Genomic DNA, 16,917 nt, shown 5'->3' with positions numbered 1-16,917 from the left:
ATTTGACCGTTTAAGCTACGGGCTTGATACAACCGGCTCCTGCATGAACTGTATTAATTTTGTAGTGGCTGTTTACACTTCCTTGCTCATCCCTGACCCTCATTAATCGAAGCGTGAAATGGAATTGGAATATCAAAATAAAAAAAACAAACAATCATCTGCCTTATCGTTGACATCACTGTACATCACTGCAGTAATCATCTACACTTATTTTAATAACGAAAAATTCATTTCAGTCTTCGTTGTTTAATTGCGAACAAACGGGATCATGAAAACACTCCCGTGTAATCTTGTAAAGCAGAAATGTATAAGATTTTTGCAAGCTAACTGTATTTTATAAATACAAAAAATGCAAAAATAATTTATTGCTGCATTTTCTAAACAAATGATAAAAACTACATTACTCAAGCAAAGTACTTGAGTATTGAGTGCTTTTATCCCCCAAATCTTACCCCTTTGTTTGAGATTTAATTGCAACGTTTTTAATAATAATTATTAAAAGTGTTTCATTTCTAATCTTCATAACTTTTAACATCACATCATGAGAACATGCCAGGCAATGCGGCGTAAAACCAGTGCAAGCTGTGACCTGTTCGTGATTAATTGTTTTTTTCTTTTTTTATGCACTGCTTTAATTAGGCTCAAAGGTGAAAATATGCGATTGTGACTAACATTTTTTATCAGCCCAGTCGTATGTGCTCATTTTTTCACCATTTGGTATTAAAAACATGTCATCCGCGATAGTTAAAAGCCTGATCTTTCCGAATGTGAAAAAAATTATTTCATTGACGTCTTTCACGCAAAATACACCCTTTTGGTACACCCTGTATATTTTTAGAGTGGAATCCTGCGTTTAGCAAACGTATCTTCGATTTGAAATACTCAACAGTTTTTTCCACCATGATTTTGATATCATTTTCCGTATATAGCTTTAAATAACTTACAACCGATAAACCAAAATTCTCAAACACTTCGGCAAGCCAAAAAGCCGAACTATTCCGACAAACAGATGGTAAAATATGTTCTACAAACATGGATCGAGCACGAGTCTTTCCAAAATTATTCATTTATTCCAATATGTCTGCCAGCCACGTGCCTGTCATAGAGAAAATACTGAGCGAAATAGGATTGCAAGCTGTTATCGAACACTTCAAAGCCGAGAAGATCGACGAAAAAATTGCAGTAACGCTAAATGACGATCAATTGATTCGTCTGGGGGTGGCAACAATCGGCGACAGAGCAAGATTTCGCCAGTTATGTCGCCAGCACGGTTCAGATTCAGCTGTCCCGCAAGTTGAAGCCCGCGAAGGTCAAGGAAGTTCTTCTGCACAACGAAGCCGTGCCTACAGGGAACGAGCGCTTCTTTTTAACTCAAGAAGCTCAAGAAGATCCCAGTCTCAGCCTACAAATGCCGCAAAGAAGAAAGAAAAAAAGCGAACTTGGACCGCTACGTTTGTATGCTTGGCGGATAGGCTCGCAGTCAAAGTTCCTACCTCTTCAGAAAAGCAAATTTTGCAGAAAGCAGGTCTTGGCATTAAAAGAATAAAGTTCGAAGCCGACTACGACGAGAAAGCTGTTCTGGAAACTATTACTTCATCCGAAGTAAACAGCGAGACCGGCCAAACAATTGGATTTCCAAAACTGAAAGAATGTGGCGGCTTTGAGCTAATGAATTGTATAGCGAACTGCAGAAATCTAAGCACTCTTGATTGTTCGTGGTCCGTAAAGAGCCTTAAAGCAAATATTGGTGGACAATCACGTATATATTTGAGACCAATTCAAAAAGATCTGTGCACTCAATCTTTAACCGAGGAAACGCCGTGCGAAATCAAAGAAAAGTGTAACGTTTGTGGCCAAGACGTATTAGTTCGGAATTTGCGCACGCACGTTTATATGTGTGCCGAAGCGGAAATTATTCGCAGCGATTCAGAAAGTGAAGAAGAGTTGCCAAGTTCTTTCCAAGTGAATCCCCGTCCTCAGCCGCCAGAAGGGAGTTCAAGCAGTGGTAATCCGGGGACAAGTTTAGCTACTGATTCTGAGCATTCGGAAATTCAAAACTCTGACGTTCAAGATGTCGCAGAAGAATCTGTTGAAAGTCTCATTTCCGAGATCGTAGAATATTGTAAATCACAAGAAGTAGTTGATCCTGTTGAAATTCTGAGGTACTACCAAAGAAAATTTGTGCTTGGCAGAGAACTTGAAATTGCCAATCCAGATGAAATCTGTGAAGGAGCAACGAGTTACATTTTAGTTGACAGAGGAAATATTCTGACAACCTCTTTTGATGAAATAAAAGAAATCTCAAACTTAAGGTTAACTCTGCAAGTCAATTTCTATGGAGAGGTAAGGTAACAGTACTGTATATAACTTGAATTTGAATAATATTATTATAGTTATGAATTAACGGAATATTTATGAACAAAATATGTTGTTGTTGTTGCATGTTGTTTATTAATTCTTGAATTTATTAAAGGATTGGTGTCGACCCCTAGTATAGCGAGGTCAGTGTTTTTTTTTTACGTGTTGAAATTGGGGGCGTAATATGGCCGCAAAAATGATAAAATATGAATACAAAGAACAAACTTGCATCAAGAAATATACTAATTTTCTAAAAGACGTTTATCGATTAAGAAAGATTGTAAAATCTATTTTGCTCAGTGATTTTGCTGGCTTGTAAAATAGCCACCAGAAGCAATATGCGCCCGCAATACCAGGGGTTGACACTAATCCTTTAAATTAGTTATCAACAAAACAATTACAGTGACAACAGGAGAAAGAAATAGGGCAAAGCCCCAATTGACAATGTTGTCGTTGTTGTTGTTGTTGTTGTTGTTGTTGTTGTTGTTGTTGTTGTTGTTGTTGTTGTTGTTGTTGTTCCACTCCTTTTTATGGTTGTACTAATAGAAGCATTCCAACAAAAACTGTGGATCAGTTCATATCCTACCTTAAAGGAACACCTCTAAACTATTCCTTAAAATTTTGAAGTTTCTTAAAAACTCCCTAACTTCCTTTTTTTACTGTTTTGATCATACAAATCTTTTATTTTATTTTTGAGCAATCTGATTGGTCAATAAAATAGGAAGTTTGGAACTTTTCATGGAACTTTTAGGGAACTTTTATTTCAGAGGTGTTCCTTCAAGTCAGGAAATGAAACAATGTTTCTAATGATGCGACTAACAGGTTGCTGGGGTAGCCATTTAAAGTAACACCTCCACTATTTGCTATGAGCATTTTGTGAAAAATTTAGTGTGCAGAAGACTATGGCGGGCCACGCAAAGAATTTTTTCGCCTGGTTCTGAATGCCATTAAGAGCAAGTATTTCAACAATGGTTTGAAAAGCCACATATCAGAAGATTATGAAGTTGTTGGCACCATCATGGGTTAGTTAGGTCTATAATAAGTACTTTGAGTGACATACAGTATTAGTGGCCAGATTTAAATATAAATTCTGATGCCAATTTTTGATTATGTATTAACATGGTTTGTAGACAGTTATATATTTATGGATACATGACTTACAATACGTATGTACTTAACATTAATAGAGTTTAGTAGTATAATTACATGTGTGAAAATTTTGTTCCCTGATTTGTTGTTATTCAGAAAATTATAATGGGATAATCACCCGAGCTATTTTCCAAATAGCATTCAATCAAAGCCGTTTTAGCAATTAGATGACAAAGAAATCTGTATTTTTTCTAAATAATCACTTATGAAATCATGCTCACACAATTTTATCCACCGATAACCACCTTCGGCAAATAATTGTTAATTAATTTTTGTAGGTCTTAGCATTCTCCAAAATGGGAAAATTCCAACATTTCTCAGTGATGAGGTGCTCGATGAATTATTTGGCAGCCAAGATCCACAACCATGTATTAAACACATGAGAGAAGGATTATCTAAATTGGGATTGGTTCAGGTTATCTTATTATGCACATTTTTAGCCACAGTTCATATTATGCAGCTGAAGATGAACTTAGAAATCATTCCAGGCCACAAAGGGTTTACCCTCACTAGTTACTACCACTGCTAATATGAGCCACAATCTAAGAGCATATATGGCATTCCATACTGTAGTTTTAAATCTTTATTTGCATAATGCACACACTTGTCATTGCATTTAGATTGTACAGCAGCTACCTATTATGAAAAACCTGTTCCATCACAAGGAAGAAGTGTTAACAGTGAAAAGACTAATCAATCTGTTTAAACCAACATTCAGTGAGGAAGGATCAAATAATCGTATACTGGAGAAATCTATATATGCAGTCTTTTTGAAGTACATTCGAGAAGTTGCAAGTAAGATATTAGGGTTTCGTAAATTATATCTGGGAGGAGATAATTGTCATATATTAAATGCAAAAAATGGCAAGAACAAATTTCGTAGACTTGTATATCTTATAGTATGTCGAAATTTTGGCAAGCAGAAGAAATGGAGGCACGTTTTACCATTTATTTATGTAGAGCAATTAGCACCCTGTACTATGCCTTTACTTAATTTATCTCTTTTAATTTCGTTCTTTCAGTAGGGGTACTGTACAGCACACATGTATATTTTTTACATGTGCGCTGTACGTTATCCCTACTAAAAACAACAAAGGAAAAACAACACTTATAATTATCGGCTTCTTTTTATTTTCTAAATTTTAGGTGGCAGACGAGGCAGGTTGTCTCTTTCAAATATATTAGAGTTTGGTACTTGTGCTGATCAGGAGCCTATACTTGGTTTTTGTTTGCATCCGACATTGAAATTTTTTGAAGTTACCACTACTTTCATCCCAACTGCCAATACATGTACCAATTGTATTAACCTCCCACGACCAACCGTAAATATACCACTTCCTGGTTCTGAGGAACTGTTCAATCTGTTTGATTATGCTTTTATGAACACATATTTTGGAAATATGTAGGTTCTTAATGTTCTTTGTTATACATATTGAATGATAAACCGATTGAATGAACAGAGGGCATTTGATGTTTGCGTTTTGTTACGAAACTTTAAATATACACCCTGTTGAGTAATTTTGTTTTGTTAAAGAAAACATTCCATGTTGCGTTGTGGATTATTGAAAAAACGCAGCATAAGTAAATATTTGAATGTGCGAAAATATGACCATGGTGAATAGATGTATTTTAAATGTCGGAATGGTAATGAGAGCATACAGTATTTATTTGTAATAGATCAAGATTAAAAAAAAAAAAAAATCAATGTGTTTTTCTCAAAATACGTATTTTTCAGTAGGGTCCTGCAAAACTATGTTTTGAGTTTTAAAATTTAAACTAGCTTTAAAATTTAAACTAGCTGTGCAATCAAATGACAAGCAGCATTCATTCATTCCACATATTGCTAACAAAGAATCTATGTACACAACAATAGACCATACCCATTATGACGTTTCATGGCATAATTTAACTACTAAGACCAGGATGCTTTGCAAGCTTTTTCAGGCTTTTTAACTAAGAAACTAGCAAAGCATTCTGGTCTTAGTAGTTAAATTTTGCCATGAAACGTCATAATGGGTATGGTCTATTGACCTATAATGCTATTTGTAAGTTAGCCTTACTCAACGGCCATCTGAATAGTGCTGAATTATATCAATAGCTCTTAAGTATAAATCAATGCCATGGTTAGCTGATGGGGCTAGATCTGGAATGTCTCTTGCTAGCTCGGATAGGCAATTTTCACTCAACTCTATTTGTGGAGGATCCAAAATAGGCCTTTCATTATCTTCTGTTTCAAACAAAATTCCTTCTACACCATAGTTAGTTGCATCATCTTCAGTGGCTGTTTCGGAAAGGCCGACAGGATTTTGCATCTGGCTTGACAGCCACAAACGCATAGGGCTTGTTTTTGTCGTGCGCATTCTATGATTTGCCCATGCTGTCTTCCATAAGTCCAACTTTTCATTGATTCTTGGTAGAAATACATGGTGTAAAGCTGCAATGCAGATCGGGTTAAGTGGGTCCACAACGTTCTCATCCTCAAGAAAATGAAACAGTTCATAATATGACAGTACACCGGTAAACACATCTCGCCATAAGCGTTCAATTCGTTGGTTATGGGTGCTCTTTCCGGTTATCATACTACATCGGTCAGCTCCCCTTTTCTCAATCATGTAGTCAGCAATGAGCACGTTTTCCAACCCCTTATCCGACCGGACTCTGCTTGGAAGACCAAACTCTTTTACAGCTCCTGTGAAGTAATGAAGCAATGTTGTAGCTTTATTATTGTTAGAACAAGACAGTGCAACAGGCAATCGGCTAAAGCCATCGATGGCCCCAAAAACCACCATGTGCCAACGAATCAGCTTGTGGTTTGTATCGACATGCCATAAATGATTTGCCCCTTTCACATTATAGACACGCCGATGCAAACGACCCCTCGATCTGTTAATAATTCCAGCTTCGTCAACTCTATGGAGGCTTTCGCGAAGGCGAAATCTTTGAACTATAACATCTTTACCACGTAACATTTGGCCTATCATATTCTCACCACAATTAGGAAAATCTTTAGTCAACTGTCCAACTATTTCGTCTAGTGCCTGATCGCTGATTGTCGAAAATATGTGCTTTCTTAAACCGTATGAAGCCATACGACGGTATACAGTTCTTTCGGAGACAGACAATAATAAAGATATTTCCTTGATAGAAAACCCATCCAGCAAAAGTTCCTCAATTACATTTTTGGGTAGGTTGTATTTCGTGCTCCAGCTTCATTGTATATCTTGGTTGGAGATTGGCCGCCATAATTTACACATTCATTTCTCAACATCATCATCTCATTCGTGCATGTTACACCCAAGCATTGCAAGTCATGTGAAGACAGCATTCCCACGATATTTGGGGTTATTTTCTCTCGAATAAAATTTTCTACAAGATATCCCATATTCAATTTCTTGAGAATGTTCGACATATCAGAATCTGTCACCATTTTTTATTTGGACATTTGGGATTTGGCGCCAAATTTGTTTCGCGCTTGTTATATACAATACTTCGTGTAAGTAACGTTGAATGAACAACTAAGCACTTTACAACGACGTACTGTATCTAAGCACCACGCAACCAAGTAAGCACTACACAACGAAATAAGCACTACACAACGAAGTAAGCACCACACAATAAAATAAGCACCACACAATAAAATAAGCACCACACAACGAAGTAAGCACCACACAACAAAGTAAGCACCACACAACGAGGTAAGCACCACACAACGAAGTAAGCACCACACAACGAAGTAAGCACCACACAATAAAGTAAGCACCACACAACGAATCAAGCACCACACAACGAAGTAAGCACCACACAACGAAGTAAGCACCACACAACGACATAAGCACCACACAACGAAGTAAGCACTACATATAATGACATAAGCACCACATATCAAGACAGAAGCGCCGCATATAATTATATAAGCACCACATATAAGAATAAAAACACCGCATATAATTATATAAGCACCAAATATAAGTATAGAAATACCACATATAATAATATATACACCACATATAATGATAGAAGCACCGCATATAACAAACAATGCACCACATATAATGATAAAAATACCGCATATAATGATATATACACCGCATATAAATAATATCAACGACTTAAGGCAGTCATGGCATTCCATATCTAACCCAACCGCGAGCACCGCCATGCAGGGCTAAGCTTATATGAGCATACAAGCAGAGTGTTGGCAACCAAAATATTTCCTGCTCGCCTTTTACATCCCACCCGAAAAGCTAGGTTGAAAGAATATAATTCCGTCATTACGAAATATTTATGTAATGCGCCTTCGCTATACATTGTGTTGAAATGCATGCATGGTTGCTTATCATTATTGCAAACACAATGTATTCGTACTCTCGTTCACACAGGCGTAGTCAGTGTCTAATGCGATAGAATCATCACGAAGTCATCACGATAGAATCATCATGAATTATCGTCAAATCGTGTTCGTATACCTCTTACTGACGTATGAAGGAACCTTTGGCATCTTGCAATCAAGAGTATCAAGTGCTTTCTTTCGAAAGTTTTTTTCAGGCAAGTGCATGCGACGATAAATTTCTTTTGAGCGCGGAGAATATACGCGAGAAAACCAGGATGAATTTTGTAATTTAATTAAATAACTAAGACTGGGGCTATGTGCACACGATAACGTTTTCGAGCGTTTCCCATTCCTTTTTATGCCAAAACGGTTTCAAACACCGTGAATTTACAATAGAAGGTTAAGCTATATTGCCTGGACAGGGCGTCAAAACAGTAAAATGGACAGAAACGATTCTAAAGACACTGAAAACGACGCTCGCCGAGTGCACATAGCCTGGAAGGACTGACCTCTATATGGGGCTGCTTTTTCTAAGGGCTGCTTTTTCCCGCGTATGTGTAAGTACGTTAAGGGTTAAAATAATTTAAATGAAACTTATAAAATCTATTGTTGAATAGATGCATAGGGTTGGATTATATAAGATTGCGCGTTGAAACGAAATGCATGCGTGTATTTCCAGTATATGGACAATTTTTTCCAGTGGCGTAGCCAGAACGGTAATTCAGCCAGGATTAATTTCTTTTCAAATCAATAGTCTTTACAATCTGTTAACAGGACTATACTCAACATTACTAATTTTATTAATCCATTTATCATAATGAAATGATCGCAGGTGGGCGCTTAAATGACTACGTAATCTGCGAGCATGACACAGTGAATTTCTGGGAATGTGCCATGTTTTGCCTTGAAAATTTCCCCCTTTGCAAATCAATAAACTACAAAAGAGGGAATGGATCGTACTCAAAGAATTGCCAACTGAACAAGGCCACAAAAACATCGTATCCTTTCAGTTTATTGGTTGATGAAAATTACGATTATTATGGTTTACCTGCAAAGGTATTGTTACGCATTTTTTATTACATACAGTATGTGGAAGGAAGTATTTAATAAAGAAAAATGCATGTCATATAAACATCTCTACAGTGCGAACTACGATATTAGTTCAAATAGACATTGTCATACAATGGTATTAAATTTACACCATACTCGCGTGAAACTATTCAAAGTTATATAACTTCTAAAATTTCCTTCTAAAGAATTTAAAAGTCCTATTTTTCTACTGACACACGATATTAGTTTCATGTCGGCGTTAACCCCATCAGAAAGATATAGAAAATCGTTTATTGCCTAATATTTTATTGATATTGATTCCATTCATTGAATTGTGTTAATTATTGACATGGGCCCCGTAAAGTATACGACGTCTGATCACATCAAAAAGTCGGTCGTTCACTGAATCTGCGAGTTTCTAAATGGTAGGTTTAGGGATGGAAGTTGCGGAGACTTTTATAACGTCATTTTTGCAGGAATTTTCGTTAGTTGTGACATTCAGTTATGGGGTCAAGCGCATTCTTCAACCAGAGAGGTGCTGAAATCACCTAACGCTCGCCTGCACTGTTTGTCTAGAATAAGGCTAAACTCTGTATGAAAGGTATCTGTATGAAGCACAAATTACCGATCTTTTCATTACAAATTACAAGGCTAAAATCCGCGTTGGAAGGTAATATTAAGCACAAACTTCAGATATTAGTTGTGACCTCAGAATTACTGGCCAAAACTGGCCTCGGAATTACATTAGTTTTATTTGTGACCAATATTTCTTCCGTTTCTCGCAATCCGCGCACGTGATATCAACAGGTAAGTTAACGGACCAGGCAAAAGTCCCTGCTTTAAGCCGGGTGCACACACAACGATTTTACGGTAGTTGGTCCATTCAGGTTTAGACATATAGGCAGCTCTTGCCCAGACATGTTTTCCTTCTCGCGGCGCTCGCGCCTCGCGCGTTGTACGCGAGTCTACTTGGTCTAATATTATGACCAAGTATAGATCGCCAGTCGCCACATTTTGATGAAAACATCCATCTAGACAATCTAAACAAGAATCGGCAGACTAAAATCTTCGTGTGTGCGCCTAGCTTTATGAAATAAACAAGATTGGATTTTTATATCTACACAAAAAAGGATTATGCATCAAACAACGAAAAAGTATGTACATAAATCTTATAGGTAGTTCAAAGGGTCCTGTCTACAATTTAACTGGCTTTAATAATATATTTGCATGTGTATCTACATAAATAATATGCAAATATATGATGTCACATGCGTTGCCATTTGCCTTTGCATTCCGAGCCTATCGGCTTTCTACTTATAAATACAGACAATATTCTTTAAACTTTAACGTTGGACTATGTTTTATATATATTCACTCCCTGAATGATTTCTATATTTGATGAGCGATTGAATTTTGATACGGCATGTCACAACACAATCTCATAATTTATAATTGTACATGTACGATACAAACAAATGGTAGCATACAGGTGAAAATATTTGAAAGTTTCTCATTTGGCTTAGGGTTGTACAAATACTTTCGTTAAATATGATTCAGCTACAACTTTGAACTAAAAAAAAACAGGGCTACACAATAGCCCTGAAAATCGTAATGAGCGTGATAACTCTGGATAACTCTAACATTGACCTTTGAATATCATGATGCTAATAAGCTTAACATTTGCCTTATCATTTGCTAATTTTGAGCAAAGCTCTCTTTATTATTGTATAAATGTGTACCAAATGGCACTGAATAGTCAAAATGCATATCCATGACTTATATTTATGATGATTCCTCTGATGTAAAGCCATAATATTTAAAAAATATAACATCTTAACATTGACCTTATCATTATGCTAATTAGCTTAACATTCACCTTATCACTTGATAATTTTGAACAAAATTGCCATTATTTTTGTGTAAATGTGTACTAAATGTCACCATATAGTCACAAGACATATCGATGAGCTATATTTATGATGAATCTTCTGATGCAAAGCCAAAATATTTAAAAAATATAACATCTTAACATTGACCTTATCATTATGCTAATTAGCTTAACATTCACCTTATCATTTGATAATTTTGAGCAAAACTCTCTTTATTATTGTATAAATGTGTACCAAATGGCAATAAATAGTCACAATGCATATTGATGACTTATATTGATAATGATTCCTCTGATGTAAAGCCAAAGTATAGAAAAAATATAGCATTTTAACATTGACCTTATCAGGGGCGCCGGAACCACGGGGGCAGCGGGGGCAGCTGCCCCCCCTGCCCTTTGTTCACGGGGGCAGCGGGGGCAGCTTGCCCTTTATATGTTCATAGGCATTGAATGTATATATTTTCAGGCAATTTGGGAATTAATTCCCAATGAATCGTTGCAAACTTGTAGTTGTCAGTTTTTATAGTCATCGGCCGATACTCCTACTGCCTACTGACAAGTTTAAAACCCGTGTAAAATTGAATTGCTACTCCATTCCGCTGTCCACTGGTGTTTTTTATACGGTTGTGGGTTGCGTAAGAGATAAATGGCGGACGCGCGAGGGTATGACGGTTGTCCCAGGGATAATTAGGGATTGATGTACACATGCACAAGGAAATATGGGAGCTTGCCTATCCAAAGCGAATTGATATGAATTATTGATAAAGGTAATTTCATACATATTATTGATATTAAGTATTCAAAGCTCTTCTATCTCGATCAGTATTCTAGGACCTAGGTTTCTTGCCAAAGAAGTGTACATTGAAAAGTGTACAGGTGAAAATGCCAAAGCATGAAGGGTTTTAGGTTTACTATTTCACAATTATTTACCAAATGTGAGCTGTGATAACAAGCCATCTCGTAAATATGCAGCTTGTAATTAACGAACCTGAGGTCACTAATTGTTTGAGTATAATTTCCCAGAGAGAAAACAGGGCCTAAAAATTTGTATAATTGTATTTTCGCAAATTTCTAGATTTCATGTTTACAATGGCTTTAAAACGAAAGAGTGCTTTGCAAATGTTTTAGGGAAGTCAGTTCAAGCGTAGTTTTGCTTCTTGTAGTATTTTTATTTAAGCACGAGTATTTTCATTTGTATATTTCGGTATATTGACACTTCGCAAATTTGAGTATTTGACCGAGGTGGCGACATGGCGTGCGCTGAGAGAATAATGGCGCCAGCGCTACTATATGTCAGCACTTGAATAAAGAAATACTTCATCTAAAAGCAATCTAATAGAAGGCCACCTGTGACTTGTAAAATATAAAACACAGATGTTTACTTTAAAGATGCTTACTAGATGTTCCCTTTACGAGTTCCGATACTTAAATTATATAAAAAACTCTTTCAGTGACAATACAATGCCAAGAGCAAATCGCTTGCAAAGTGTTGCTAGGAAGCAACTTTTAGAAGCTTCTAAAGCTAGGGGCCAAACTAAACTGTCCTTTTCCACACAATCTATCGCTTTTAATGATAATGCTGAGTGTACCACAGAAGAGAGACATAGCAGTGTTAGTGATGCCTCCACTTTTATGTGATGAAACAGACGATCCTTGGATTAAAGCCACGAATTATGACTTTCGTTTTACATCGAGCGTGAAAAAAATGAGTGAAAACAAAGGAAGGTATTTTCAAAAGGAATGGTTTCATCACCATAACTGGTTGTGGTACCACCAAGAAAAAAGGGCTGCGTTTTGTGGAGAATGCACCTTGTTTCGACAACCACATGATTACTCGCCGTTTATCTTCTCCGATAAGGCAGAAGGTTTTAAAAACTGGAAAAAAGGCAAGGAAAGAATAGAGGAACATGAACGCAGTGAACAGCATCGAAGTGCTGCTAAAGAATCCAAAAAAGACCAACCTGACGTAGCTTGTCAAATAGATAGTGAGCGACGAAAGCAGCAACAACTGAGACAGACTGGTTTAGTCGCTCACTTGGATACTATGAAAACTCTCTTAAGGCAGGACTTGCTATTCGAGGTCATCAAGATGAAGAATCCAATATTGCTCAATTTAATAGGGACAAAGCCAAAAGTAACCCCGGCTTGAAAATGCTAATAAGTGAAAAATATTTCTCTCACGATATCCTAAATGAGCAAGAAAGATTGATAGTGTTGAATGCAAGACGAACATTAGTTGAAGAAATTAATTCAAACAATTTCTTTTCTATCATATGTGATGAAGCAAGCGATATTTCAAAATTGGAGCAATTGTCGTTTTCAGTCCGAACTTGCAACAACAGTTACGAGACAACCGAAAACTTCATTGGCGTATTGTCATGCGACCAAGGCTTGACATCAGACGCTTTGTTGAAGTATATTCACGACATAATGTTGCGATGCAATATGGACACAAAAAAGCTCGTTGGCACAGCTTTTGACGGAGCATCGTCTATGACACGACTTGCCGCACTCATGAAAGAAAAGTTTGGGGATAACATAATCCATATCCACTGTTTTGCACATTGCAATGAGCTTGTGTTTAAAGATGCCACAAAATTGTCCCCGTTGATTGCTGAAGCACAAGATCTGTGCGAAGATTTGTATGTTCTAGTGGGCGTGAGTCCAAAACGTGTCCTCTTTTTGAGAATATACAAAAAGAAATCGCTAATTCTTCAGAGAGCTTCTCAGAGATTCTGAAGTTAAAGAATTTATCTCGAACAAGATGGACGACAAGAGGTTCAGCAGCTGCGGTGCTCATAAAAAAAACTCCAGAGTTACAAGAGGCGTTAGAAATCTTATCAAAGGATCTTAGCATCACTCCTGAGTGTCGTGCAAAATCACGTGGATTGCTTGGAAAAGTTAGATCAGTGCGACCGATGTTTCAAGTGGTTGTTATGCATGAACTTGCAAATTTATTAGAAAATAATTCCAAGAATTTACAATCCGCATCACTCACGGCAGAACAAGCAGTTTATAGTATAAAGAAATTGCAAGTGCGTCTACAGGAGATAAGGTCCGAAGAAGAGTTTCAACGTCTGTATGAGCAGACAATGAAGTTGGCAGAGTTACGAGAAGAACATGAAACACAAAAGTCAAAAAGGCAAAGAAAAGCTCCATGTCGTCTGTCCGAGTATGTTGCTCATTCAAGTTCGCCATCATCTGCGACAGAAATGAATATTACAACGGAATTACTGCGTATTTATTATGAAGCTGTTGATGCTGTGGTGGAAGCACTACAGGGACGTTTTCGTCAAGAAGATTTAGAGATTCTTGAAGCAATAGAGTCATGTTTACTTGCAGCAGCAAACAAAAAAATTCCTCAGAAGAAGTTCGACCACAGTTAAAAAGTTTACCAGCAGTTATTAATACTGATATCTTGGAGGAGCAGCTAAAAGAGCTACCAGTTGTGTTAAAGCTTTACAACGCAGAACATGCATTACCTATCAAGACGGTCACCACCCTATCGACGCTTTGTGAAATTTTGAACTCTAGAAAGAGCATCAAGGAATGCCTTTCGGAAGTTCATAAACTGTTGACATTTTACATGTCAGTTCCCATCAGCTCCGCTACAGCAGAAAGAACTTTTAGCACAATGCGCCGTATCAAGTCATGGCTCAGATCGACCATGTCCGAGAACACCCTAAATAATAGAATGTTCGCTGCTATCCACAAAGGACGAATTGACGAAATAAATAGCGAAAATATTGCTAAAGAGTTCATAGTGGCAAACGAACAACGGCGACGTTATTTTGGAAAATGTTAATTAAAAGGTTTAATTAACTCTATCGTGGAATAACTAGTTTGTTACTGTTTGTTTATATAATTTCATCATTTCAATTTTTCATTAAAGCATTATTACATCTTTATTTTGTAATTTTTGTTCTTTAATATCGGTTTATTGCCGAAAGCAGAAGCGCACAACGTTGAATTCCATAAGAAACCATTCTTTATTTGAAGATTGAAAAAAGACATGCATTTTCTAACTTTAAGTCTAACTTTTTTTCTTGTTTTCTTAACAAACTAAAGTGCCCTTTTTCGAGTTGCTGCCCCCCCTGCCTTTGACTGTGTCCGGCGCCCCTGGACCTTATCATTATATTTTGTTGTATAATGTTCACTCCCCCCTGGTAAATGGTTCTTTTGCAACAGATAGACTCCTTAAGTAGATAAGTTGAAAATAATGGGAAAAGAAAAGTGGCATCTTAACATTCTACTTATCATGTAGTGTGGACGCGGACGAGGACGGGGACGGGGACGGGGACGGGGACGGGGACGGGGACGGGGACGGGGACGGGGACGGGGACGGGGACGGGGACGGGGACGGGGACGGGACGGGGACGGGGACGGGGACGGGACGGGGACGGGGACGGGGACGGGGACGGGGACGGGGACGGGGACGGGGACGGGGACGCGGACGCCAAGACTATAGCAATAGCTCTCTTGCACTAAAGTGCAGGCGAGCTAAAAACCGGCAATACGTGACGGATGTCAGTTTTACTCCTTCAGGACCCGAGATTGACCGACGGGCTCATCTCTATATAATACCACCCCAAATCATTACGCCTCCATCTCCGTGTTGCCGCCTCATCTTCGTGGGGCAATCATCTCCGTTAAAAACCCATCCTTTTGGCCAGCCGTCAAGACCGTCAAACGTTGCTCTTGATTTGTCAATGAATAGGACAAACTTCATTTAAATTTCAGTTTTCATAAATTTCTTGGAATCATCCGCAACCTTCCTAAGCAGTCGGTTTTGGGTTGTTTTCGTCACACTTATTAAACCCGCCTCTTCAAAAGTTTTTGCACATATTGATCCATGTAACTTACCGACACGCTTCCTCACTGGGTTCATATCTCGTTTTGATATCAATACCTATTTTAAAAACCCCGCGTTCCGATCGACATTTCCTGTTTCAGGGATTTTACAAAAATCTTTTGATTGTCACAACATGGCGACCGCTTATTTTTACATGCAGTGATAGCTTTGTGTGTTTCACCCTTAGCTATTTCTTTGACAATAACGCTTTTTCTCGCCTTTTTTAGCGCTTTACCTAGTCCCATCTTGAACACAGATATTTGAAACCAATTGCGTGAATCACCTCGGCCTTTATACACGATGGCCTGGAGTTTTTTATCACATAACTAACATAGAATGTAAACATTGGGACAATGTTTCCACAATTCTCTGCGAACGATCAAAAATTTTCAATTATGCGGCTCTATCATAAAACTAATACCGTAGTTCGCACTGCATATAATTTAAATGCTGCCTTTGCTCCCATTGCTTTACGAAAGGTCTTTTTAATTGCAGGAGGCAAATGGAAACGATGGTGCAGGTAAAATATATTCAAAGCTAAAATGTTTGCGATGCATGTAATTTATTTATTTCTAAGCTTTCGGCCAGTGAACCTGCATGCAGGCCATCATGTGAGAAAATTCAATTTATGGGCAGAAAGCTTATAGAAATAAATAAATTACATGGTGTATATAACGAACATTTTTTTACTATTTACAACACTATATGCAAGACTTTAGAGAACATAAATTATATTCATGCACGTTTTTTATGGTGCATATAATTTATACACAATCTCAATATTAATGTGGTATAACAAGTATTCAGATTCTTGTTTTCGATACATGATGATAATTTCAGTGGAAAAGATGCACTAGAAAAATAAAAAAATAATAAAAAACGCATTTCTCTATGTGGCGCGCGATTAAACATAATTTCTGGTTCCTGTCTGCGGTATATGTGTATAATAATTAAAGAAATTTACTAATGCAATCGGTAATGTTTCTTATCTAGATGTTGAATATTTGGGGTGCTTTAAAACTTATATCTCCCAGCGTGTTTTTCCTGAAATGATTGTGAATTTTCGTGGCGGGATAGACTGGAATGATATAAGCAAAATTATCAATAATTGTAAACGCGAGGCTTATGAAGGAGGATACCAGGTGATTAACTCTTTCCATTTAAAGTTTTATTTTATGTTGATGATTAAATTTTGAAAAAAATTCAACTACTTTTATGCGGAAACACGTTCGTTTTTCTCCCAAATGTAAATTAGAATTTATATTTTTTCGGTCCGATATCAACGCTTTT

At 37.3% G+C, this 16,917-nt stretch overlaps 1 protein-coding gene across 1 annotated transcript; it reads left to right on the top strand.

The window, feature by feature from the left end:
* The first annotated feature begins 1,077 nt into the window (after nt 1-1,077).
* LOC114533980 lies at nt 1,078-5,177 on the top strand. The gene is made up of 5 exons (XM_028555618.1): nt 1,078-2,343; nt 3,248-3,380; nt 3,786-3,922; nt 4,128-4,302; nt 4,654-5,177. The coding sequence occupies exons 1-5, from the start codon at nt 1,078-1,080 to the stop codon at nt 4,911-4,913; spliced, it is 1,971 nt and encodes a 656-aa protein (XP_028411419.1). The 3' UTR covers nt 4,914-5,177.
* Nucleotides 5,178-16,917: the final 11,740 nt, after the last annotated feature.

The sequence above is a fragment of the Dendronephthya gigantea genome, unplaced genomic scaffold, assembly GCF_004324835.1.
Source record: "Dendronephthya gigantea isolate DGI-Jeju-01 unplaced genomic scaffold, DenGig_1.0 000096F, whole genome shotgun sequence".
In the NCBI taxonomy this organism is placed as follows: Eukaryota; Metazoa; Cnidaria; class Anthozoa; order Malacalcyonacea; family Nephtheidae; genus Dendronephthya; species Dendronephthya gigantea.
Note: the sequence above shows the minus strand (reverse complement) of the source record. Positions and strands in the feature narration are given on the sequence as shown.